At 60.5% G+C, this 25,057-nt stretch overlaps 2 protein-coding genes across 6 annotated transcripts; one reads left to right on the top strand and one right to left on the bottom strand.

The window, feature by feature from the left end:
* Positions 1-1,488: 1,488 nt before the first annotated feature.
* On the bottom strand, positions 1,489-12,180 carry ZNF598 (zinc finger protein 598, E3 ubiquitin ligase). 5 transcript variants are annotated; one of them, XM_036083172.2, is made up of 12 exons: positions 11,911-12,180; positions 7,154-7,266; positions 6,469-6,598; positions 6,028-6,239; positions 5,714-5,931; positions 5,278-5,395; positions 4,494-4,684; positions 4,245-4,329; positions 3,355-4,145; positions 2,808-2,958; positions 2,544-2,694; positions 1,489-2,453 (listed from the first exon to the last, which is right to left on the bottom strand). In XM_036083172.2, the coding sequence occupies exons 1-12, from the start codon at positions 12,163-12,165 to the stop codon at positions 2,100-2,102; spliced, it is 2,769 nt and encodes a 922-aa protein (XP_035939065.2). In that variant the 5' UTR covers positions 12,166-12,180; the 3' UTR covers positions 1,489-2,099. The 5 variants fall into 5 exon arrangements, with proteins under 5 accessions (XP_035939065.2, XP_077931097.1, XP_077931099.1 ...); XM_078074971.1 differs by having other exon boundaries at positions 1,489-2,694; XM_078074973.1 differs by having other exon boundaries at positions 1,489-2,694; positions 4,506-4,684.
* NPW (neuropeptide W) lies at positions 12,164-21,140 on the top strand. Its single transcript, XM_078074049.1, is given in 3 exon segments — positions 12,164-12,259; positions 20,120-20,697; positions 20,937-21,140. Coding segments are annotated over 3 exon segments (759 nt in total). The 3' UTR covers positions 21,022-21,140.
* The last annotated feature ends 3,917 nt before the right edge of the window (positions 21,141-25,057 follow it).

Raw genomic sequence — 25,057 nt, 5'->3', positions numbered from 1 at the left:
CGGGACTCCAGGATCATGACCTGAGCCGAAGGCAGTTGCTTAACAAACTGAGCCACCCAGGTGCCCCTACTTTTATTTATTTTTAAGTAATCGCCACACCCAACGTAGGGATTGAACTCATGGCCCTGAGATCGAGCGTCCCATGCTCCTCCGACACAGCCAGCCAGGCGCCCCGTGCTTGTTTTCTATTTTTCTTCACCGCACGGAAAAGGAGTCATTATGTCTCTACGTGTCACCTTCTGTTCCTGGGACCCCCATCAGGTGCTGCAGGCAGCTTCCGGAGCCATGTTCCCCGGCTAGCTAACTCAGCCTCTGGAGATCTCCCCAGCTTGGTCCTGTTTGCTTCTGAACCCATCCACTGGGATTTTTAGCTCAGTTACTTGTTCACGTCTAACTATTTAATAATGTCCCGGCTGAGGGCAGCGGGGCTGAGAACCGTCCCTGGGGCTGGAGGGCTGGCTATGCCACATCCAAGCAGGCAGGGCTGTCTTGGGCAAGTCTCTCGTTGGTGCCCCGGGCTCCCCTTCCAAAAGAATGGTTGCGGCCATGCGGGTGGGCTGGGGGGCAGGCCAACACAGGGGCAGAGCCCAGAGCAGGGCTTGGCACACGGCCAGCACCACCTCAGCGCTGCCATGTGTTAGCGTGGTTCTTGCTTCATTAAGAAGAGCTTGTTTTCAACGTTGTCAACAAGATCCCCCATTTTCCAGATTACTCTTCTGTGGGGCTGGTTGTCCTCAGGTCTGCAAAGGGGCCATCGGCTGTGAGGGGCTACTGGCCTGTCCGGGGAAGGCAGGTGACCTCTACACAGCCCAGGGGAGGGTAAAGAGGCTGAAGGCTCTTGTCTGCGCCGGGCCCCAAGCGCCAGCAAAGCCCACGGCCGTGCGCCTCTGGCCCTCATCGTCCTGGGTACCCCCATCCCCACTTCCAAAGACATGTTTCTTCTCATGTGAGGACATTTCCTTTGCCTGATTTGGATGTGGCTATGTGTTTAGAACTGTCTTCTATTTACGTGTGTTTAGGGCAGAAAGGGGCGATTTCTCGGTCTGGTCCCCTCCCGAGATACTGCATCCAAATAATTAAGCACAAATTATTCTCTGGCAGAATTTCAGATGCGCCCTCCACTGCTTCTGAAGCGCTCGTTTATCATTAGGAGCTCTTTACTAGTCTGTGGGTGCAAACCTGGAGTCTGTAGGACTCCCACGTTCTGGGAGGACGGTTTTACTGGGGACACAAGCATAGGTCAAACATGGCTGCGTCTATTCCTGGAAAGCCTGGACAGTGCAAGATGTCCAGGACTGGGCCCCGGGCCCAGACCGGCGGCCGTGTCCCGAGAGCAAAGCCCAGCTACCCAGCTGTGCACACGGGTCGTCCCCCACCCCAGCTGGCCCCTGGCTGTCCATCGGAGCTGGGGCCTTGGATGGCTCTGAGCCCCCCCCCCCTCACTGAGGGTGACCTGGGAGGGCAGAGAAGCTCAAAACACCAGCTATGTGCATTATTGCAAAATAAATTTATTTGAAGATACACGGTCTTATAAAAGGTCAGAGGCAATTTGAGATCCCAGATTCAGCTTGTCTCATACAAAGATTCAACTTCAAGTAGCACAATTTCGTGTCTGCTTTTAATCCTGAACGTTCTTAAATCACGAAATAGCCAACTGTTTACACAACACGCTCAACATCTGACTCCGGCCCCGGTGGCCCCGCAGCTTCTGGCTCGGGGGCGGCGGCGCTGTAGCCCTCGGGCTCAGGGGGCCTGGAGGGGGCCCGCTGTTGCCACCAGCTCTGATAGCATGGACAGGTTCCTGCGTCCCGGCCCTTCCCTCCCCTTGCACCTTCCAAAAGCAGGAAAACACAAACCCAGACCAGCCCAGCACGGAGGCAGGGGTCTTTGCCCACCTCCCAGGAGGAAACTGGATGGACTCCTATGTGATGGTGTGCGGACACAGCGGGTGGGCCTTCCTGGCGACCCCGGGTGGGCTGGCCGGCGGAGGGGCCTGAGTGGCGGCCTCAGCAGGGCCTTACCTGGCTGCAGGGCAGCCGGGAAGGAGGGAGGAGGAAGGAGACTCGTGGGTGTGGCAGCTCCTGCCCATGCTGGGGGGGCTACGTGAGGATCCTGGCGATGGCTTGCAGGGATGGGAAGTCGTTGTCCTGGGCGGCGTGCAGTGCCTGGTGGCCGCTGACGTCACCGTGCGCAAGCACCTGCTGGCAGGTGGGGCACACGCAGCAGTCCAGGCCCGCGGGCCGGGTGTTGGCCTGCCATGCGCTCTTCCTGTTCTTCTTGGCCTTGGCGCCAGGAGGCCTCTCCCGGCCCCGGAAGTGCGTGTGTGCGGACAGCAGCTCCTGCTGCTTGGCCGTGTCGGGCAGGAGCACCAGCAGCTCGTTGAAAATCTTCTGGAAGTTCTCCCCGAGCAGGTCGCGGCAGCTCTTGTAATACTGGGCTGCGGAGATCACGCCCTGCCACCCAGAGCCAAACCAGTCACGCCCAGCCCGGGCCTGAGTCCCCGCAGTGGCCGTGCTGGCCCCCCACACCCCTGCCTGGCTGACCTGTCTGAACTCCCCCGAGTGGCTCTTGAACTTGCCGAAGCGGGCCTCATCGCTCTGCAGGAAGTCCTTGATGGACTGGATGAGCTGCAGGTTCCTCTCCCGGAAGTTCTCGGGCACCAGGTAGGCCTGTGGCGCAGGTGTCAGTCTGGGCCTGAGGGTCGGAACACAGGCAGGAGGTTGTGGCTTAAGCCTTTGGGGTGGACCAAGGTGAGGGCACTCCCCGGCCTCTAGGGGCACAAGGCCGGGCGGCCCACCCCCACTTACGCTTTCGTGGCGGTGGCAGTGCTGGGGACACAGGCTGGGTGGGGACTGGGCAGGAGGCCCGAGAAGCCGGGGGGTGGCTTGCTGACGGGCGGCACCAGGCCGGGCGGAGGCGGGGGTGGGGTGCCCTTCAGGAGCACCACAGCGTTGAAGCCTGCAGGGGGCGGCACAGCAAGACCCGAATGTGAGCCCTGCTTGCCACATGTTGCCGTGGCTTCCCAGGCTGCCCAGCCCACCGAGGTCCGGCTCCGTCCAGCAGGCCCAGGACCCGATGACGCTGAGCTCCCCCGCGGCAATCCTGGCCTAGGGCGACTTACTCCCCCATCTCCAGAGGGCGCTAGGATTGCCCCCTTTTACAGGGAGGCAAGGGACGCGGAGGGTAAATGCCCTGCTCACAGTCAGCGGTGCCACTAGGCTTCCCTCCCCACGCCTGCTGGCCTGTGACTGCCCCTCAGGGTGTGCTCCCCTCGACCCCGGGGCTCCAGTCTGACTCTCCTACCCCGGCCCCCTCCCAGATGCCCAGAAGCAGGCCAGAACCAGACACACATACCTGGGGGAGGGGGCATCCTGGGTGGGCAGGGGACTCCAAGTGCTGGGAAGTCTTCTTGGGGTGTAGGGCGGGGAGGGGGGCCCAGGGGCCGTGGGAGCCCAGGAGGTTCCTTGGGCGTGCTCCGAGCCGGGGCCGGCCCCTCTGTGTGTCCATTGACGATGAGGGCAACGGGTCCCTCGGCTCTGCTGGCAGTCGTGGTGGGGGCCTGCTCGGCCCCAGGGGGCCCATCTTTGTCAGGGGGTTGTGGGGGGGGTGAGGCGGCAGCCGGCTTCTCCGAGCCCACCTTCTTCTTCTTGCCGACCTTGGGGAGGGTATGGGTGGAGGCCAGCGCCAGCAGGGAGGAGACGGCTACCGTGGTGGGCACGCTCCGCAGCTCCTGGGCGGTGAGGCCAGTGCGGCCGTCCTCCTCCTCCTCCTCTGAGGGCGGTGGTGCGCCCTTCTTGCTGCCCTTGCCCCCCTTCCCAGCCTTCCTGGGGGGCTGGCTGCTCCCGCCAGCAGCCTGGGCCCCCGGGGTGGGATGCGCCACCTTCTTGCTGCCGCTGCTGTTCCAGGCAGAAATGAGGCTGGTGGGGGCGGTGCTGGGCTTGGAGGCGGAGGACACCAGGGCGGGGAAGTCATCCTCCTGGAAGGTGCTCCTGCCCCTGGCAGGGATGGGGTACGCCAGTGCCAGCCCCACGGGGCCCAGGGCTGCCGCAGCAGAGCACGAGGTGGAGGAGGAGGAGGAGGACGCAGAGGCGCAGAGGCTGGGGAAGTCTTCATCCTTGAGCTTCGAAGTGGGAGGTGGGAGGGTGCTGAGCCCAAGGAGGGGAGTGGCGTCAGTGGCCTGAGGGCCCTAGCCCACTGCGCACCCACCCTTTGCAGGAAGCCCCCCCAGCTGTGCACGAGTGTACCTCGGAGGCGTGGCCCCTGTGGCTGGGCCAGTTGCTGGGAGGCCCTCCTGGCTTACAGGACCGTTGGGCGAGGCTTCCTTGAGGCCTAGGAGCCACGAAACGACCCTATGTCAGGGCTGAGCAATGTGCAGGGGGTGGGAGCAGACCCTCCAGGGTGAGCTCAGGGCTCTGCCCTGTCACTCCCAAGCACCGTGCTCAACAGGAGCCTGCCTCTCCCCTCCCAGGTGCCCGCCAGCACAGCCAGCTCACCTGCTCCCTCACCCTGAGTCCGGGACAGACGCCGGGGGCCGCGGAGCTCTTCGAGCGCCCGCAGCCCTGCCTCCTCCTTCTTGGCCCTGCCGCCCTCCTCCCGGTCCTCACTTCTGCGCGTCTCTTGCTGCGGCTGCTGCACGGCCACTGAGGCCCGGATGGCAGCTGCCACTTCCCGGTCCTCTTCTTCCCTGGGAGGGGGAGGCCTTCAGGCTGGGCAAGGCCAGGGACCGCGGCGGCATGCAGGGCGAGGAGCTGGGCAGGAGCCTCCCCCACCCACCCAAGCCTGGCCACTGGGAGCTGGCCCGGGGCCAGTGGAGCCAGTGCCCGCCGCCAGTGGAGCCGGTGCCCGCCTGCCCTCGCTGGCCAGGAGAGGGCGCTGCCGACGCAGCGGGTCTCAGGCTGGGGCTCCCCCAGTGTCTGGGGTCCAAGATGCCTCCATCCTGCTGGACAGTGGGGACAGCGCCTGGCCTGAGCACGTGCCAGCAGTGCGAGCGTTTCACAGCACGCTTGCACTGAAGCCCCACCCAGTGACACAGGCCCCTCCGGCCCACCCCAACCTGCAGGGTCCTGGTGCCTCTGGCTAGAACTAGGGAAAAGAGTAGGGAAATGTCTGCTCACTCAGGACACTAAGCAGGCCCCGCCACCGCCAAGCCAAGGACACCGGACACCAGAAGGCCAAAGTCCCCTGATCCCCGTGCACCGTTCCAACCCAGCTGGCGGCCGCCGCCACCGCCCCAGGGGTGGCGCCAGGAGAATGTCAGCGGCACGCAAATCCTCCCACCTCTTGTACCTCCAGCTTCCTCGACGGCTCTGCTGGGCTCCGCGACCACTGGCCCGGCCGGCACGGCCCTGACGGTTGTACCTGTCCACCTCCTCGTAGTCCTCACCCCCAATGACCCCTGCGGCCGGGACACAGCCTGTCAAAGGCCTGGGCCAGCCTGAGGCCGGTGCTCCAGCTTGCCCAGCAGAGACTTCCCCCCACCCCCAGCTCATGAGCCCTGAGGACTGGCTCAGAGCAAGAAGTGGGCAGGGAGAAGAGTCTGCCGCAGCCACGACCCCCACACAGCAGCTCTCCCAACAGTTCTCCCAACCCTGGAGCCCCCCACCCGCAGCCGACAGATGGGAGACACACGATGGGCCAGACCGGAGCCCGGCTGTGGGGTTTCCGGGCCTCGGGGAGCGCCAGGCTGGAGCCCGATGGAGCCCCGCTCACTCACCCTCGCTGCGGCGCGAGTGCCGGGGCGCGTAGCTGAACTGCAGGTCAATCTGGCGGTTCTGGCGGGCCTCGGCGCGGCTCCGGCTATGGCAGGCTGTCCTATGGGCCTTGAGGTCGATCTCAGTGCGGAAAGCGTGGGTGAACTGCTCCGTGCTGCAGCGGCCCTCCTCACACAGGAAGTGCTTCTCCCGGAAGTGCTCCCGCAGGTAGGCGTAGTCGCTGGCAGGGCCAGGGTGTCAGCAGGAGCCTGCGGGCCCTGCCACCCCAGCCAGCGGCCCCGCCCAGCCTGCTCCGGTGCCCCGGGCCCGCGCCCACCTGTAGTAGTCCTGGGCCCCGTCAGAGTCACAAAAGTGGCAGAAGTAGTGGTCGCGGCGCAGGTGTTTGAGCAGCTCATCGTTGTCCAGGTAGCGCTCATCACAGAACTTGCAGAGCGGGTGCCCGCGGTGTGACGTGTCGTCGGGGTCCCCCTGCATGCGGTGCCGTGCCAGGTCCTTGCGTGAGTACCATTTGCGCTCGTAGGTGAAGATCTGCAGGGAAGAGGGTGCTGGGCGTGGGCAGGCCCCTTCCCATGGCCCCGCGACAAAGGGCTGCCTCAGTCCCCCCGGCCATACACACACAGCACCGTACACACCAGGAGCACCCCCCTGCCTGGGCTGGGTGAGGCTGGAGAGCTAGGGGGACGAGGGGCCTAGCCCCCAACCGCCTGCACCCAGCTCTCCCCGGGCCCCCGGGCAGGCTCCGCGGCCCAGGGCGCACCTTGAGGTGTTTGAGGCACAGCTTGCAGCAGAAGAGCTCGTGCTGCTTCCGCATGTGCTGCTCCAGGTCCCCGAAGAGGCCGAACGGCGGCAGCTCAGGGCACTGCGGGCACTCGTGCTGAAGCAGCTGCCTGGAGAGACACCGAGGGCCCCCCCGACCCCGCAGGCACTCAGTGTCACCGTCCGGAGCGAGCTCCTGCATGTGCTCAGGAGCAGGGGCTGGCGGACGGGCACTCCCACCCATGCCCACCAGGGCTCCGCCCGCGGAGTCGGTGCTGCTCCTGGCCAGGAGGGCTGAGCTCCGCGTCAGCGGGGCGCGAACACTGGGCCCACACCCTCACCTGGATGAGGAGGATCACTCCCGAGACAACTGTACCCCTTTATGGGGTTTTCCTGCCACAGACTAAGAGCCCAACTCCTAGGAGCTCGAGTGCACCTCACAGAGCCCCAGAAAGTAGGCACTGTGCACTCCACCAGAGTGTTTTCCCTGAATGTGCTGCCCCTGTCCCCACCGCCACCCCAGGGGGCTGCTATGAGATGCCTGTTACAGGAGAGGAAACGGAGCACGGGCCCTGACATCTGCGCCCCAGGGCTGTGAGGAGCACAGGAGGGCTCGGGGATGTGCCCATCCCTAGTGCAGGGCTGGCCACAGGCCCTCGGAATCCCGGGCTAAGGATCTCTCGCACCTGTACAAGGCAAAAACTTTTCCATCAGCGAAGTAGATGTCATATTTTTTCTCGTGCTGCAGCTGGTGGAGGGGGATTGTGGCAAAGGTAGGAAGCTTCTTCCCGAAGACCACCTGGAACCAAGTGAGGGGGGCTGGTGAGCAGGGCCGTGGGCACCCAGTGGAGGACACCGTCGGGCTGAGAAGAGGGAGGCACACAGCCCCTGCTGAGAAGGCCGAGGCCGGCCCCGCAGGCAGCACTCTCTGCCATCCTGGGCTGCCCAGGCCCCTCTCCTCACCTGCAGCCCGCGGGCCTGGGGTGACCCACGTGGAGACACAACACCCAGCCTCGCCACCAGGGGGCGGCAGGCTCCCCACTCATCCAGGGAGGTCACCCCAGAGGAACAGGGGTCAGCAGTGACCCCCGGGGGGGCAGTGACAGAGACCACACATGGGTGTTGAGCACAGGGCAGAAAAGGTAGAGAAGACGTCCAAGAAGAAGCTATGGAAACAACGCCACCAGGACAAGCAAGGTGACCACACGTCATGCCAGGCCACCCTCTGTCCACCCGCGATGCCATAGGAGAGGGATTCCCCCGCAGGCCTCGGTCACAGCCCCTGGCTGCTTCCTGCCTATTAACCAGCTGCCAGGGGTGCCAACGTGCCGAGCTGGGGTGCGTGGGGGGGGGCCTGGGTGCAGACACCCGTGCAGCCTGGCTGTTTCCCAGGGGGTCTCGGGCACGCTCAGGTACAGCCTGCCGGGCTGCCCCTCCACAGACCCCCATCCCAGCGCCCCCAGGATCCTCTCACAGGCTCAGGTCCCCCCTCTGCACCAACAAGAGCACAGCTCCCTCCAGGGCTCCCTCCTCTCTGGCCCCCACTCATCCCTGGACCAAGACCACACCTTCGGTCTCCTCTCCATGACCCTTCCCACTCCACTACTGTCCCCCGCAGTCTGGGCCTGGTCGCTCGCCTCTGCTCAGCGTCCTCACCTTGGGAAGGGTCATGTCAAGGTCATCCCTGCTCTGTTTAGGCTCAGCTAGGCTCAGCCAGGGAGGATGTCTGGGATCACAATGGCCATGCACTTGGGAAAGCAGGGGACTGGCTGGGGAGAATGGTGGTCACATTGTCCCCAGCAGCAGGATGCTTAAGACTGGTTCCCTGGGGGTCTGGGGGAGAAGCTAGGGAGCTCAGTCTCCACTTCTCTACTGTGGGGAGAGCACACTGACCCCCAAGCACTGTCCCCTCCAGCCCAAGGGAGGCATCATGGTCCAGCCACACCCATTCCGGGGGAAGGAGGAGGATGAGCAATGCCCCAGCAGGCCTTTCTTCCCCTTGTCATCCTGTCTGGTAAACTGGCTGCCCGGTCCTGCCCCCGCCCCATTCGTATTTTGGGTGGGTGCTTCACTGCAGCTAAGCTCCCATGGCTCCCCCCCGCCCCCCGTTCCCTTCCCAGGCCCCTGGGCCTCACATTGGCCTCTTCCCACGGTTCCAGCCCTTCCAGGACAGGACAAGGCCACACCAGCCCTGCCCCACGCCACTCACAAGGGCGCCTTCCCGGCCCTGACCCCAGTTCCTCCTGCCTCTTGCCAGGGGACCAGCGCCTGCACGTGCAGGGCCACGAGCTGGCCACAGATCACAGGGTCTGTCGTGGGATCGGCTGCCGGGACTCAGGGCCCTGCTTACACTGAGGCATCACGGGCGGCAGGGGCAGCGTCCTCCCGTGAGGGAGCCCCCTGCCAAAAAGCAGCCAGTCCAGCAACTCAGCAGAGGAACAACTTCTTCCCCAGAGGAAGCCCGTGCCGCGATGCCACTGTCAACCACCGTCTCCCCCAGCTCCAGCGCCTTGGTCTCAGAGGTCTGCTCGGATCCACTGGGGGGCGGGGGGTGTCTTACTGCCGGCACCCTCGCTGTGGACAGAGGCAGGGTGCCGTTCTCAGGGGCGTCTGTCTCTCCTGAGCAGTCTGATGGGGCAGCCAATTCTGGGCACACCTGAGCCAAGCCAGGAGAGGGGGGACACTGGGAACCTCAGGAAGAGGTTGAGGAAGGGAAAGGCTGCGTTTGTCTGAGAACGAGGGTGAGCAGGTTTGGAGCTGGGGGTGGGAATGGCGAAATGCTAAGGGCCTTTCCTAAACAGGCTATAAGACCAGGATTGGGTCCCTGAAGGCCTGCGCCGGCGTCAGGACCAGTAATGAGTACACGAGAGGGCAGCAGTGTGGCTCGGTGTGGCCCAGCAGAGGGTGAGGCACATGGCGAGACCAAGTCGCTGAACAAGGACCAGGGCATGGGGGCCCAACCAGGGATGGGAAGGAACCCACCAGGGATCCAACCAGCATGGCCCAAGACCCACCCACCCTGGTGATCTCCCCGATGGGACAGGGTCATGGATCCGAAGACAGAGGCACAGGCCAGGCCTAGACACTTGAGAATGGACCATCTTGGGAAGCCCCTGGGTCGGCCAGGCAGTCGATGTCCAAGGGGGAAAGGGCACCCCTGGGTGGGCCCCAGGATGGCTGGGCCAGTCCCTGAAGAGAGGGAGAGGGAGATGGGATGAGGGCTCTACTCAGACCCCCACAGGGGTGGGTGTGTGTTCCTGCCTGGGGCTTTGTTACTCCCCACTCCCAGTATCCACTGGGCACTCAGTGAGTGGAAGAGAGGATACATGGTGACAGCAGAGACCCCTGGTAAGAGTGAACCGATGGTGAGGGTGCGCAGTGAGGGCCCCACCTAGGAAGTACAGGCCCCAGAGGAGCCCAGGTGGACCAGGCTGGTGGGGAGGGGCCCTGACACCAGACAAGCAAGGGTGGTCAGCAGGTCCCACCCCCTGACCTGCCATCAGCCTCCTTCCCACGTCTTGCCTGTGAAGTGGAAGGGAGGCCGTACTAGCTCAGACACACCGCACTTTGTATAGCAGCCCCATCCGGCCTCTTTGACAGAGATGGGCTGGGAAAAAAAAAAAAGAAGAAGAAAATGGACCGTGCGAAAGGTGAGACCAGGGAGGAAGGTGGGGGGCGCTGATGTTGGTCTTGACTAGGAGCCGGCCTGGCCTCCACCCGGAGCACCTGCTGGGCAATCCAGCTGGATCTGGCTCCCTGCCTGACCAGCAGCTGCAGGGCTGCTCTGCGTCTGCTCTTTGCAACGCCTGCCCCACAGCGGGCACAGGGAAGCCCCGAGCCGAGGTGTGCGCCTGTTCCGCACAGTATCTTGGCATGCTTTCCTCAGGGTTTTTACAGACCGAGTCCCATAAGGGAGGACAGAGCAGAGGCAGCCCCTGGAGGCAGCTGTGGGATTCCTAAGTGGGCATGGCACATTCAGAGGACAGTGCAGGACTCAGCCAGGGAACAGGAAGAGCTAGGGTGGAGCTGCAAGTTCAAGAGTGGGAAGCAAGCAAGATGAATGGAAAGGATCGTCATCTCCCAAAGTTCCCAGGACACCCTCCTGCTGCCCAGTAATTCAGGGCAGGCCTAAGAGGAATGCCAGAATCGGCCAGAGGCACCCACTGCCAAAGCACGCTCCAGCGGGAGCCTGCTGACAGCTCGTGTCAAGAGCTGCTTGCCACACACAGCACTGGAAGGGTGTGGGACCCACAGGGAGCAAGAGAGGCCACGTGCTGGCCACAGGAGCCACACAGAGGTGTCTGCTCACTTCCAGAGTGAGACCTGCAGCCCCTGCCTTCCTGGAAGGAACTATAGGTGCACTGGAAAACCTGGCCCTTCAAGAGTGACCTCATGCCATGCAAGACAGGCCGGCATGGCAGCCTTGGGCAGAGCTGGGAGGCGCTCACTGAGCCACAGGCCCAAGGATTTCCCGACAATTTGTGCACTCCAGATCTCTCCCAGGCCCGTCTCTGTCCACCCCATTACAGACTAACAGCGTCTCCAAGTGTCTTTTTTGAAAAGAGCACAGAATAGGTGCTCATGGGAGAGCTCATGGAATTACAGGATCGTCTTGGCTCCCCTAACATAAATGTCTACCTAAAAAAAAAAAAAAAAAAAAAAGGAAAACAACACAACTAAAGAAACCTACTCCTCAACAATGCCGTTTCTGCGTCACTTCTAGGAAGAAGAAAGATTCCCTGGCAGATGTCACCAGCCCAAGCTTTCCATGAACAAACCAGAGGACTTTCACAACACTGGAAGCAAACATATCTCAAAGCAAACCAAGGGAGTTCCAATTAGGTGCTTCCAGCCAGCATCTGGCATTATGGGGACGATGGGGAAAATCTCCACAGTGCCCTCTGACCCCCTCCAGGGCTTCCAAATCTGGACAGAGTCAGAAACATCCCCATCTCCACTCTGGAGCTGACCCCCTCACCACCACCCCCCGTTGGAATTGGCAAGGAGGAGAAAAACTTCGTAACACTTTTAACCCCATCCGCCTACAATCTTAAGGAAACCTCAATGGTTCAGCCTCCCCCCTCTGGTGGGCAGGTGTGAGTGCCACCGCCCCTCAACAGATGAAAGCACCAGTCTCGGGAGGACCTTGCCGGGGTTACCCCGAGGGGCCCAGACACACAGCTGGGCTGGAAATACCCACTTTGACCCTCTGCTTCCCGGACTGCCATAACCGTCCCCATAGGGACCGCTCCCTCTTCGACCCAGCGGGGCCAGCTCCTGCCTGCCGGCCCCAGAAGCCCCACAGTCGGCCCCACGGTCGGGAGCCCGCCCCGGGGGGCCCCGCCAGGCTCGCGGCCGGACACCAGGAAGGCAAAGTCCCCTTCCGGCCGCGCCCCGTGCCCGCCCGGCGCCCCGAACGCGCGGCCCGGCCGGCGCGGCGCACCTGGCGCAGCTCCTCGCGGCACACGGCGCAGTAACGCTGCTCGCACAGCACCCGCATCTTGGTGGAGCAGCGGTAGCACACCGGGTGGTCGCAGCGGCCCAGCGCCGTAGCCTCCAGGTCCCCGCAGCACAGCACGCAGCTCCCGCCGCCCCGCTCGGGCACCGCCGCCGCCTCCAGGGCCGCGCGCCGCCCCTCGGCGCCCGCCGCTGCCGCCGCCGCCGCCGCCGCCGCCACCGCCGCCGCCGCCGCCGCCATGGTCCGTGCTCCGGCCCCCTCCGGCCGGCGCGGCGCGGCGCGGCCTGGCTCCCGGCGGGCCCGCCCCTTCCGGGCGACGTCAGCGCCCCGCCCAGTAACGGCCCCGCCCGGCGGAAGCGCGAGCCGCCACTTCCGCCCCAGCGAGGCGCGGGCGGGACCGCGGGATGGGGCTTGCGGGGGGCGGCTTGCGGGCCCGGGCGGGACCGCGGGAGGGGGCCCGGAGCCCGGGCTGGGAACTGGGGGCCCGGGCGGGACGGCGGGCTGGGGGCGGGGGGCGCGGTCCGCGGCGCGGCCCCCCTCCGCTGCCTCTGCGGGGGCTGCCCGCCCGGTGAGACGCCGCGCCGCCAGCCAGGTAGCTTGGAATTCAGAGCAACCACGGACGGCGCTCAGTGTGGTTCCGGTGAGTACGCCCCTGCTGTAGGCAGGACGTCCTTGTGTTGACATGCTACCCTGCGTTGATCTGAAATGCAGATTGAACCGCACGTCCTGCAGTTTATGTGCTAAATATAGCCGCTGTATCGGGAGCCCGCCGTTTCTGCCCAGCCAGACCGCTTGTATCTGCCGCGTACACGGGCCTGGTCACCAGGCGCTCCCCTCCCCCCCTTCCCCCCTCCCCCGCCCGCCCCGGCCTCCCCAAATAAGAACTTCCTGCAAATCCTTATCAGAAAAGACTGTTTTTTGGTGACATCCTTCTCCAAGCTGGGGGCTATCTCCCCGGATCCTGATGGGAAAATCACGCAGGGAACTTGCACTCTTCACTGGGCACACCCAGCTGAGCTCAGGGGCTTGGCGCAGAGAAGCCTCAGGGCAGGTTTGCTGAATGGACGGTGGTGAATACTGGGCTTCAGGTCTCTGCAGGTAGGCTTCCTCCCTATCCTTGGGGGACAGGCACACTCCCGACCTCCCTTCTGCCATTAAAGGAGGCAAGTCAAATCTGAAGCCTTCTAGAAAAAGGCAGTGTGTTGTTGGGGAGCGAGCCTGGACTTTAGAATCAGACAGAAATGAGCTTGAAACCCCAGTTCAGCCACTTATTTGCTGGTGAACTTGGTTAGCTCACTGAACCCTTGACTTCCTCAATTGGAAAGTGGGCATCATCACACCAAGTGAATCTGGTGGACGGGCCAATGCACATGCCTTCTCACTGTCACACAACCCCACTAAATGACAGCGAAGGAATAAAAGACTGCCAATCCACAAGTGCCAAGAGAAGAAGGCAGGAGGCAGCTAGTGAAAGATGTCAACAGACTTTGGAACGACAGGAAGATGAGTGACTCACTTTACAAAGCATCCTTAAGACCTTTGGGGGGGCGCCTGGGTGGCTCAGTCATTACGCATCTGCCTTCAGCTCAGGTCATGATCCCGGGGTCCAGGAATCGAGCCCCGCATCGGGCTTCCTGCTCTGCGGGAAGCCTGCTTCTCCCTCTCCCACTCCCCCTGCTTGTGTTCCCTCTCTCGCTTTGTCTCTGTCAAATAAATAAATAAAATCTTAAGAAAAAAAAAAAAAAGACCTTTGGGGGGAACCCTGATAAGAAGTTTCACTGAGGGTGAACTGAGGCAGGGCACTGAAAACGAATGCCTGCAAGTCAGTGCATGGAACCCGGTGACCTGGGCCCTCCTCCCCTGCCCTGACTTCTGTATCCAGTCCACACCCCCCTCCCTTGCTTAGGTTCCAGAAACTGACCAGCTCCAGAGAAAAGCTTCACTGCCTGCCCCATTACAGAATGAAAAGCCATTCCTGCAGTGAAGCCCACTGCCTGGCAGAGCCATGTCCCCACAGAAAGAGCATCAGGTCTCACTCACACATGGGGACAGACGGGCAGCCAAGGATCTCCAGACTCAGGAGGAAAGCCTGCAATGTGAAAGATGGACCAAACTAAGCAGACCCAGGGAGCAAAAGGAAGCTTTAGAAAGAACTGTATTTGGGGTGCCTGGCTGGCTCAGTCGGTGGAGCACATGACTCTTGATCTTGGGGTGGTGAATTCCAGCCCCGTGTTGGGTGGGGAGCCTACCTTGAGAAAAGGAAAAAAGAGTTGTACTTGATATTCCCAGAAAAGATGCTGCTTCCGTGAAATGAGAATAGGATGCCTTGAATAATAACAAGCACAAAATAATCAGAACAAGAAAGGGCTCTTAGAAATCAAAAATATAAGTAAAAATTCAAGAGCAAATTGGGAAGATACAGTTGAAATCTCCCAGCAAGCAGAACACAAAGAAAATAAAGAAGCTGGAACTTTGAATCTAGAAGGTGCAATATCTAATTAATACGAATGTCAGAGAGAACAGAGAAAGTGGAGAGGTGCAAATTATCCAAGAACTAATAAGACAGTACGGGCTGTCACTGAAGGACGTGAGTCTTCACACTGAAAGGAAGGGCCCAGCCACGGAAGAAAGGTCCCCAGCAAGTGACATCATCCTGGCGTACGGCGGACAGCTTTAGGGAGGAGGGGGTAAGGAGGGAGAAGATCCTAGAAGAGGGATTGAGAATAGGACTTTACTCCTGGAACACTGGAAGCCAGAGATTCCCTCAAATTTCTGAAGGAGTGGGATATCCATCCACAAATTCTACAACCAGAAAATCTTTCCATTAGGCATAAAGACACTGACATAAAAGGGACAAATTATTTAGGTCCTATGTCCCCATTCACATGAAACTACCAGAGCGTTCGTGTCTCCAAAATGTTAGGGAGTACCAGTTGGAAGATGACCTGGTATCCAGAAAACGGATTCCAACCCAGACAAGAGCCAAAGCAGAGCGTGGGATGATGCCTGTGTGGAGACGCCAACATGGATGTGTGGGAAAGGGGGTGTGCAGGCTGGAGTAGGAGGCCACCATCTCCCACAGGGAGCCTCCAGAGCAGACATGGAACCGATCAGGGTGCCCTCGCGTGCTTGAGAATCTGGAAAAGGTACTGCAAGGAACTCGACCTATCTCTCAGAACCTTTGGGGGAAAATAGCACAATAAGTGTGTAAAAAAAGCAATCAGTGAGATAGGAAATGTAATCATAGTACACTTAGCAGAGAACAATATCTACACAGCCATAACAATATAAACGCTGGCTACTGAGTTAACCAAAATTTGTGACAAAATTCTAGAAGGATGGAGAGGGTGTGAGAGGGCCAAAGCTTCATCTAAATTTGTAGGAAGCCTTCTGGTGCTGCCTAAAACAGATAAATCAGAAAGTGTCGGTTTATAATCTGAGGGTCTGTGGTTCTCAATTGGGGGTGGTTTTACCCCCAAAGAGACGTTTGTGGTGGTCACAGCAGAGTGGGAGCATTACTGACATCTACCAGGTCATTAGTTTCCCGTGGCCACTGTTAAAAAATGACCACAAACTTTTCAGCTTCAAAACAACACAGATGTATTATCTTACAGTTAGGAAATTTGGAAGTTCGAAACAGGTCTGCCTGGGATAAAATCAAGGTGCAGGTGGGGTGCACGCCTTCGGGCGAGAATCCATCTCCTCTCCAGCTTTAGAGGCCCCCTCCATCTGCAAGGTGCACCCTGCCAGCCTCGTCCTTGTCACCCCTCCTCCTCCAATGCTGCCTCCCTCCACCAACGATGTGGTGGCGCTGGGCCCACCTGCATAATTCAGGACCATCTGCTTCCATTAAGGTCCGCTGATGAGCGTCCCTAATTTCATCTGCAACTTCAGTGTCCCCCCACCCCCCGCTTACCACGTCAAGTAGGTGTGCCTAGGTTCCAGGATATCTGGGGCACATCTTGGGCAGGGGCTGTTAACTCTGCCTGTACAGGTGAGTGACGGCCAGGGATGCTGCTGACCGTCCTCCACCGCACAGGACCGCCCCCACATGTTGGTGCGGCTGAGGGTAGGGACCCTGATGAGGTCATAACTTATGCTGGGGGCTTCTGGCTGGGGTGCGGGTGAGGGGGGCGGGGGGGCTGCAAAGGGAGCTCCCCGGGAGCTGAACTCTTTGCTCTCTTGTTCTGGGCCGTGGGCATGCAGATGTATGCCTAAAAGACGAGATGTGCACACTACTCAGGGTACGTTAGTTACGGCTTCTTAAAAAGACCACAGGTTTTTAGAATAGTTAAGTTTATGGTTTTTAAGTAGGGGGTAAATACTAGAAGAAACAGTTGAAGGACCTGGAAGCTGTTGCCTCTGGAGAGCACGACTGGGATGTGAAAGTGTGGGTCAGGGAGTTTGAATTTCTTCCTTATGCTAGCATTATATTAATCATGTAAATTACCTCGATAGAAATAAATAATTTTAAAAAAAGAAGACAAAACAGATTTGCTCAGTCACTGCGTCCTTAGGATGGAGTCCTTGTTGGGGCCAGGCTCTGAATGGTCCTGGCCCACGGGCAGCCTGGTGCCATTGGAGAAAGGTGGTGTGCAGGCCCAAAGCCACGCTCCCCTGGTTTCTAGGAGGATGTTGGGTGGATGAAGGGAGAGGTGAGTCCCAGAAAGGAGAGTCAGCTCTCATGGGCCCGTCACCTCCTCCCCTCCTCCCAGAGTGGAGCTTTGGCTCCAGACCCCTGCAGCGGGGGGAGGAGGGAGGCCTTTGTCACTGGACCCTTGGGCTCCGGGCTGGGCGGGGCTCAGAGCCCCTCCTTCTCTGTACCCCACATTGGGAGTTCCCAGGACTAGGGTGTGCTTTGCTCCCCCAGCCCGGCCCTGGGCTCCCTCCCCACGTGCCTTCTGCACAGTCACCCAGCAGGAGTCCCACTCCATCTCACTGGGGCCTTCATCATCCCCTGCGTTTCACAGCCATAAACAAGCAAGACGGGTATTTAAATTTTAGATACGGGACATAGTATCATGCAGGGTACTTTCTTTAATACTGTTTTGGAGATTCATCCGTCTGGTACCTGTAGCTCTACTTCAGTGTTCTAATGGCTCCAGACCCCGTTACCGCCTAGCCGCAAGTGATCCTACTGGGCCATCTCCAGGGGGTGCCGGACTCTCCCCCGCTGAGCTGGGTGGAGTGGGGGGCTCCAGGCAGGCTTCTCCCCCCTCCCACCTCCACCAAGTACTCTTAGCCCGGAGGATGTACAGCGTCAGGGGACCCTGGTGACCCGCGTCGTGCTGCGCTGCCCGCCCACTGCACACTCCAGGCGGCTCTCCAGGCCAAGGGCCCCCCTGGGGAGGCTGCATTCCACACAACTCCGGGGTCCCTGTGGTCCTCCAGGCCCCTCCAGGTGTGCCCGCAGCTCCCTCTGCATCCCCTACCCCATCAGTCCCTGCGCCAGTCACCCCTCCATCAAAGCGTTTTTACTGACAGCTTAGGAGGCTGGTCAGCCTTGGGAACAGTAACCGCAGGAGATGGTAGTGACCATGTTTTGAGCAGCTACCGTGTGCCAGGCGTAATGCCAAGACCCGTGCCTGGATTAATGCTCACAGTAAGCTGAGGAGGGGCTCTTATCATCCCAGTTTGCAACGTGAAGAAACAGACGGGAGAGGTTGAGGTGCACACCCCCCCCCCATTCCCACCACCAAGCACAGGGCGCTGGGCTTGGCTCACTTCTCCCCCGTTCCACAAGGCCTTTGTAGGGAGGGCTGCCATTGCTTCTAACTGCCCCCCCCAGGGCTCCCCACAACCAAGTTGGGCCCTTCCTGCCTTAGAGGTGCATCCTCTGTACTCCCAGCCCCTCTGTGGCCCCTCGATAGGGAGACTTGGGAGGAAGGACTTTGTTCCCTTCACTCCCAGAATCACGCCTTCCCTTTTGCTGCAGAGACAGGCAGAGGGCAAGGGGCAGTTTCCATGGAGAACTGCAGTTCAGGTCCCCAAACTGGTGCTGTCAGGCTGGGGGATCTAGGTCGGACCCCATTTGCACCACTGCTTACCCAACAGGTGATCTGAACAAATCCATTTTCCTTGTGCTTTACTTTCTTCATTGATAAAGGAGGTCGATAATCGTCCACTTCGGGGCACCTGGCGGGCATGCGACTCTTGATCTTGGACTTCTGAGTTCAAGCCCCATGTTGGGTATAGAGGTTACTTTAAAAAATAAAATCTTTTTAAAAATTTTTTATCAGGGCGCCTGGGTGGCTCAGATGGTGAGGCGTCTGCCTTCGGCTCAGATCATGATCTGAGTCGGCTTCTCCCTCTGCCTCTCTCCTGCTTGTGCTGTTTCTCTGTCTCTCGAATAAATAAAATCTTAAAAAAAAAAAGATCAGAAGTCCTAGAAAGGGCTTTCATTAAAATAAATAAATAAATAAATAATTTTTTATTTTATTTTTTAATTTTTTTTAGAGATTTTATTTATTTGACAGAGACACAGTGAGAGCGGGAACACAAGCAGGGGGAGTGGGAGAGGGAGAAGCAGGCTTCCGGTGGAGCAGGGAGCCCGATGCGGGGCTTGATCCCAGGACCCTGGGATCCTGACCTGAGCCAAAGGCAGACGCCTAAAAACTGAGACACCCAGGCGCCCCCTTTAAAAAAAAATTTTTCTTAATAGTTTGAAAAACTATGACGCTTAATGACTGAGCCACCCAGGTGCCCCTAAAATTGTTTTTAAAGATTTTATTTATTTGAGAGAGTGAGCGAGAGAAAGAGAGAGTGCACACACAAGCCGGGGAAGAGGCAGAGGGAGGGAGAAGCAGACTCCCCGCTGAGCAGGGAGCCTGATACGGAGCTCAATCCCAAGACCTGAGATCATGACCTGAGCCAAAGGCAGACACTGAATGACTGAGCCACCCAGGCGCCCCCCCAAATAAAATCTTTTTAAAAAAAATTATCCCACCTCGTGGCATTGTTTGGAGATCAAAATAAGACATTTCAGGGATGCCTGGGGGGCTCAGTCGGTGAAACGTCTGCCTTCAGCTCAGGTCATGATCCCAGGGTCCTGGGGTCGAGTCCTGTGTCAGGCTCCTTGCTCAGCGGGGGGCCTGCTTCTCCCCCTGCCTGCTCTGACTGCCGCTACCCCTGCTTGTGTGCCCCCCCCCACCCCAGCTTCTTTCTCTCTCTGACAAATAAAATTTTTTAAAAAAAGAAAAAAGACATTTCAGGATCACTGGCGTCTGGGATCAAGAAAATGTTCCATGAGTGGTGTGGTTGCTGGGGGTGGGGTGAGGCCTGATTATTTCGGGGTTTGCATCCTTCCTGGGCTGGGGCTCAGGCAAGAATGGGTCAGGCTCTGCCCTCTGGAAGAGGTTGTTAAACACATACATCCACAGAGGAATACTCCAGGGGACTATTCAGATGAGGGCCATGTAGGCAGGATCCTGAATGATGAGTGCAAGTCTGCTGGGTTGGGAAGGAAGGGAAGGACGTTTCGAGGACAGAAACACAGAGGTGGGCAGAATCGCAGTTTGTTGGGTAAGGCAGAAAGATAAAAACTGGCCAGAGACAGTGGTCTTGGGGGGATCACAGCCAGAGAGTAGGCTGGAGGTCCACAGGGCCTTCTCCTGCCCAGGCCAGGGTTGGGGTAAGAGGAGGGGTTTACTTTTTATTGTGGAAGCCATGGGAAACCACTAACCATCTCAGGGAGGGCTCCATGTGACCAAGCTTGTGGTTGCAAGCATCCAGCCGCAGCTGGGAAGTGGGTTGGAGGGCTCCCACCTGCTAGTGTGGGAGAGGGTGGGGATGGGTGGGGGGACAAGAGACAGCCCTCAGGAGAGGAGATACACAGAGAGTTCTTGAATGATACAGAGGACCCCCACCAGTCAGCGCTTCTGACCCCACTAGGGTTCTTATAGCCCCCCAGTCTTTCCTCTGCTGGTGCCCAACCTGCAAGAGCTCTGGCTAAGGAGGCATCCCTTTGCCCACGTCCGCCCATCCCCTCAGTTCTTGAGGGGGAGCAGGGGCGCCCCCAGCGGAGCGTCAAGATGAGCTAGGTGAAGGCCCACCCACTCAGAGAAGATACTCCAAGAACCCACGCCCCTGCCCCAGCAGCCTGGGCCCCTCTTCCCTCTCCATCCCTCCCCCTACCTTTTGGGAGCCGAGCGAGTACCGCGGGGGCGAGCGGGGCGGGGCGAGCGAGCAGTTATAGCTGGCCCCGCCGCGCTGCGCCCCCGACGCTCCGGCTCCCCGACGCAGCAGTCCCGCGGCGCGCCCAGCCCCAGCTGAGTTAGCTCCTGGCCTGCCCCGCCGGGCGGCCGTCAACCTGAGCACCCTGGCGCGGGGCACGGGCGTGCGGGGCCCTGCGGGCCGGCCGGTGCTCGCATTGTTGCTGCTGCTGGCGCTGCCGGCGCTGCCCGCTGGCGCCTGGTACAAGCACGTGGCGAGTCCCCGCTACCACACAGTGGGCCGCGCCGCGGGCTTGCTCATGGGGCTGCGCCGCTCGCCCTACATGTGGCGCCGAGCGCTGCGCCCCGCTGCCGGGTCCCTTGCCTGGGACACCCAAGGCCTGGGCGCGTCCCCCCAGGGGCTATCCGCCAAAGACACCCTCTCTCCGGCGCCCGTCCCTCGCGGTGCTCTCCTGCTCTCCTCGGGGGTTCGGGAACTGTTGGAGATGGGACGCAGGTACTCCCGCGCAGGGCTCGAACTGCGGGCGCGAACTGCGCAGCCCGAGCCTGAACTGGAGCCGCGGCAGGGCGCCCATTCCTGGACCTCCGTGAAGCAGGCCAGGTACGTGGGGAGAGAAAGGGGGCCGGGACAGCAGCTGGTGGAGGATGTCTGGAGAGATCTGGGCCCGGAGCACACGCCCGCGTGCCCACAAGACCTCCTACGACCTTCCTATCTCCCACTTCTTGCCCAGAAAGCTTTCCAAGAGCCTCCTACCCTTCCAGCCTTGGGGGGGGGGAGGAGGTAAGGGTTAGTGGAGGGCGCACAGCCTTCTCCCCAAGGTCCTGCTCTGTTCTTTCTAGAGCCTTCGGAGTGTCTCCTGTTCAGCCATGGTCCGCGCAGTGAACCATCTTCGCTGGCCCCCACCTCTCCCCAGGGCCATCCTGAACGCAGCCCTTGCTGGTGATGCCCCCTTGTCTGACCCAGGAGTCTACTCCTCCTCCTGGGCGAACAGCTCAGGCCAGGCCAGGTGGTCTGGTCAATAAAAGCTGCCTGGTTCATGCGTTCCCGCGTGTGACACTTTTCCTCTGCGCTGTATACTTGGCATCTAACTTCGGGGTGCAAACAGCTGCGTTCACACCCTGGCAATTACAGGAGCCCTCTCCCTGGCCAGGGGATGCCCCCTCCTAACCATCTCGATCTGTAAGTCCTTTTGGGGGGGGGAGAGGGGACAGAGGCAGAGACACTGCTGGGGCCTAGGTCCCCTTCCTTCTCTGCCAGTACTGCTCCTCCTGTTCCAGGGTGGGGTCATCAGACCAGGTCCCAGGGTCCCACAGGAGAGGAGAGGTCTCATGGGAGGTAGGCACAAGTCAGACCTTGGGTCCCACTGCCATCCACCAGAAAGAGGAAAACGACTCATACACTACTAGCTGAGCCAGAGCTCCCACCCCAGCCTCCCGGGAGCCCCAGAGTGCCCCCTCACTATGCCTCCTGACCAGGCTGGGGAGAATGTCTTCCTTAAGGGACCTTAAGACCAGCAGCCTTGGGGCGCCTGAGTGGCTCAGTTGGTTAAGCATCTGCCTTCAGCTCAGGTCATGATCCCAGGGTCCTGGGATCAAGCCCCGCATCAGGCTCCCTGCTCAGCAGAGAGCCTGCTTCTCCCTCTGCCTCTACCTGCCACTCTATCTGTGCTCTCTATCTCTCTGTCAAATAAATAAATAAAATCTTAAAAAAAAAAAAAAAAAAAAGACCAGCAGCCTACTCAGCCTTTCCCACATCTCCCAGGATTCATTTCAAACCTGATCTCCTTCACCCCCCTCCTTCCCCTCAGCCAATGGCTTCTGGAGAGGAAGTGAGAACCCCTGGCCCCCTTCTTCAAGGTCCTGCTCCTCTTCTAGGGAGGAAGGGCCCCTTGCCTCCTCAGAGACCCTTCCACCTCTTATCCCCTCTGCATTTTCAGTTATTGGCTCCAACCCCCACGTAAATATGCTCTGCTGTCGTGAATAAGGACCCCTGGGCCCCCTTACAGCTCCTGCTCACAAGTGTGTGGGCCCCTCCACCCTTCTGCCTCCTCGTCAACCCTCTTCGGTGTGGGCTCTGACTCCCACAACTGTCCTGGGCCTTGATGCGCCTAGTCACTGTGCCCTGATGCTGTCTGCCCTTGGAGCCCTCCCTTGGCCATGTGGCAAGGCCTTCCACTAGGGCACCCAGCCAGGACCAGAGGAGGGGTGGTCCCATGCCTGTTGAGCTGGCTAGCTTCAAGATACTCACATGGAACCAGCCCCCACGTTCTCCTTGGCCTCTGAAGGCCCCATCTCTCCTTACTGGCAATTCCTGCTCATCTCCTGGGTGCACCCTTCTCCCCATGTTGTCCCCTAATGTGGGTGCTCTTTTTTCTCCACCCTCCCAATTCTTACTGACTGACCCCTGACTATATTGACTCTGTTTCCAGGATCTGCACTGAGGGAAGGGGTGGCCACAGACTCCTCAGGTCAACCCATTCTCTGCACTCCGAGTCCATTCCTGCTCCTGCTTCTTGCCCAACTCGGCCTTTCAAAGCACAGGCATCCTGACGACCTCACTTCCAGGGCACAACACCTCACTCTGCACCACCGATGGCACAAAAATCCACGTTCCAGGGCTGGGCCCCAGGGCTGCCCTGTCCCCCAGTCTCGTTGTTCCTTCCCCTCCCCCACACAGACTGCAGGACCTGTGGGCAGATTCCAGAACGGCCCCATGGTCCACCCAGAAGGAGGACTCCAGGGCCTCAGGCCATGTTAAATGCCCTCCTCAGGGCTGCACCAGCCCTAGACCAGCCCTTACCCAGGCATATAAATCTGTTTCCAGGGGTCTAATGTTTCTCCAGTGCTCACCAGCGCCGGGTGCCAAGTGGTCTGCATATGTTTGGTCACAAGTGCTGGACACTTGGCGAGGCGCTGGATTTCACGTTGCCTGGAGGTACCCCAGTCCAGGGAGGTTGGTGCCAGGTCCAAGGCGAAAGAGCAGTGCTGATTAGGGACTTGACAGAGGCCCGGCTTCTCTGCCTACCACCTTCATGGCACCCCTGTGCCCCTGCAGTGCAAGCAGCCCCAAGGCGCCGGCCTCACCCGCAATCCCCACCCAGCCGGGCAAGGCTGGACCGCGTCGGAGCCAGAGGGGCGGGGCCTGGGCCAGCCCCTCGGACGAAGCAATCCCACGGCGAGCCGGCAGGCGGCGCTGCGCGGCTGCTCTTCCGGGCTGCAGCCCCAGCTGGTGCCTGCGGCGGTGGGAGGGGCCAGGAGCGGGGCGTGGGCGGGCCCAGACCTGGTGGGCGGGTTCCTGCACCGCCTCCCTCCGGTGGTCCGCGCCGTTCTCCCCTTCTCTCTCCCTCTCGGCTCCGGGTGTCGTGTTCTCATCTCTCTTTACGTCGCGCTGGTCCCGCCTGCTCCAGTTTCGGGCTCTGAAGAGAGGCCTGGGGTAGTCTGAGGGAGGAGGCCATAAGTGAGGCCCGGTCATCCCGTGGGGCCATTAATGCCCATTAGGGAGGCGGCGCCGGCCCGGGAAGCTCTAGGTCATTACCCGGGCGTCCGACTAATGGCTCCACCCCACAGACGGGCCCCCAAACCTTCCCCTGTTGGGTGACCAGGCCTCTACCTACTGCCACGCCCCAGAGTCCCCGCCCAGGCTCAGGCTCCGCCCATCGCCGGGGGCGTTGCAGCTGGGAGGTAGGTTCAAAGCTCAGAGGACAGCCCCCTCCCCGCCACTGGAGCCCCGGGCCAGCCCCCACCCCAGGTGGACCCTCGGACAGCCCAGGAGAGGGAAGCCCCGAAAGGTCTATTTCCCGTTTGTCTCAAGGCCTGTGTAGCAAGGTGGCAGCGAGGGCGTCGGGGGTGGGGGTGGGGATCACCTCCCACCTGTCCTCCCCGCCTGCAGCTGGCCTCGCTGATCACCTCCTCAGGCCCACTCCCCGGCGACCCCAAACAGCTTACAGCCTCTGAGCACTTTTCGGTCCGCTCTTCTGGGTCGTTGTCCATGCTGTTCTTTTGGCCTGTTTCTCTGCCTCCCACTTCTGTCTCAGCCCGAGGCCCGAGGCTGAAGGAAGGGCGCCGGGGAGTCTGCCCAGGAGAGCAGCTGGGTTAGCTTTCCCTGCCTCTCTGTTCGTCGGGGCCCCATACTTACCCTGTTCCCTCTCACTCATTCCTGCTCCCCCTTTGGAATTTACCTGCACTTCTTCCGAGCTGCCTTTATTCTGTGGCTGTTGGCCACCCCCTTTGTTACTCTCTGATGTTGCCTTTGTTACTGTTACCTTCCTGGTACTTCAGCTCCTTTTTTGCTTTGGAGTCTCCTTTGTTAGGCTGTGATGCAGTGTTCTGGCCCCTGGCTGTGACCACATGCCCATACCCCTCCCTCCAGTGGTGTTCTGTTCCCCTCCGTCTTCACTGACTGATTGAGGCTGATCCTGGGAGTGTCTGTCCTATAGAGGGGGGAGGAGACCTCCAAGCCTCCCGACCCAGACCCGGAGGACCAGGAGCTCCTACCTTCTCTACCCCCAGCCTGGGGGTCTCCCATCCAGCTACCTCCCTAGACTCTGGTGTGGCCCCATGCCACAGCCTGGCAGGTCCTGGCTGGTCCTGGTTGCTATGGGGTGACCCCTAAATCCCATCTGGGGTGGTATATGGTAGACCGCACCCATCCTCACAGCCTCCAGGAGCAGCAGCACCAGGCTGGGTCCAGAGAGGCCATCACAGGCCAGACAGGCAGCCTCTGGACAGGCAAACAGACAGATCGAGGTGGCCAGCTAGGCAGGAACCTATGGCAGCATCAGCCAGGAACTTAGAGGTGGGGGTGGGGAAGCAGCCATGCAGTCTTGGCCTAAGTGGCTTTTTAGGGGCAGCAGCCAGGTGTGGACACCCAAGGGGCTGCGGCCCAGGAGGCTGCCCAGAGGAGAGCCCTGTGCTTGGGCGGGGGCTGGGCACCCAGGCTAAGGGCACTGGAGAGGGGAGAA

This window comes from Halichoerus grypus, chromosome 6 (assembly GCF_964656455.1).
Source record: "Halichoerus grypus chromosome 6, mHalGry1.hap1.1, whole genome shotgun sequence".
Lineage (NCBI taxonomy): Eukaryota > Metazoa > Chordata > Mammalia > Carnivora > Phocidae > Halichoerus > Halichoerus grypus.
The sequence above is the reverse complement of the archived record's forward strand: the minus strand, read 5'-3'. Positions and strand labels throughout refer to the sequence as shown.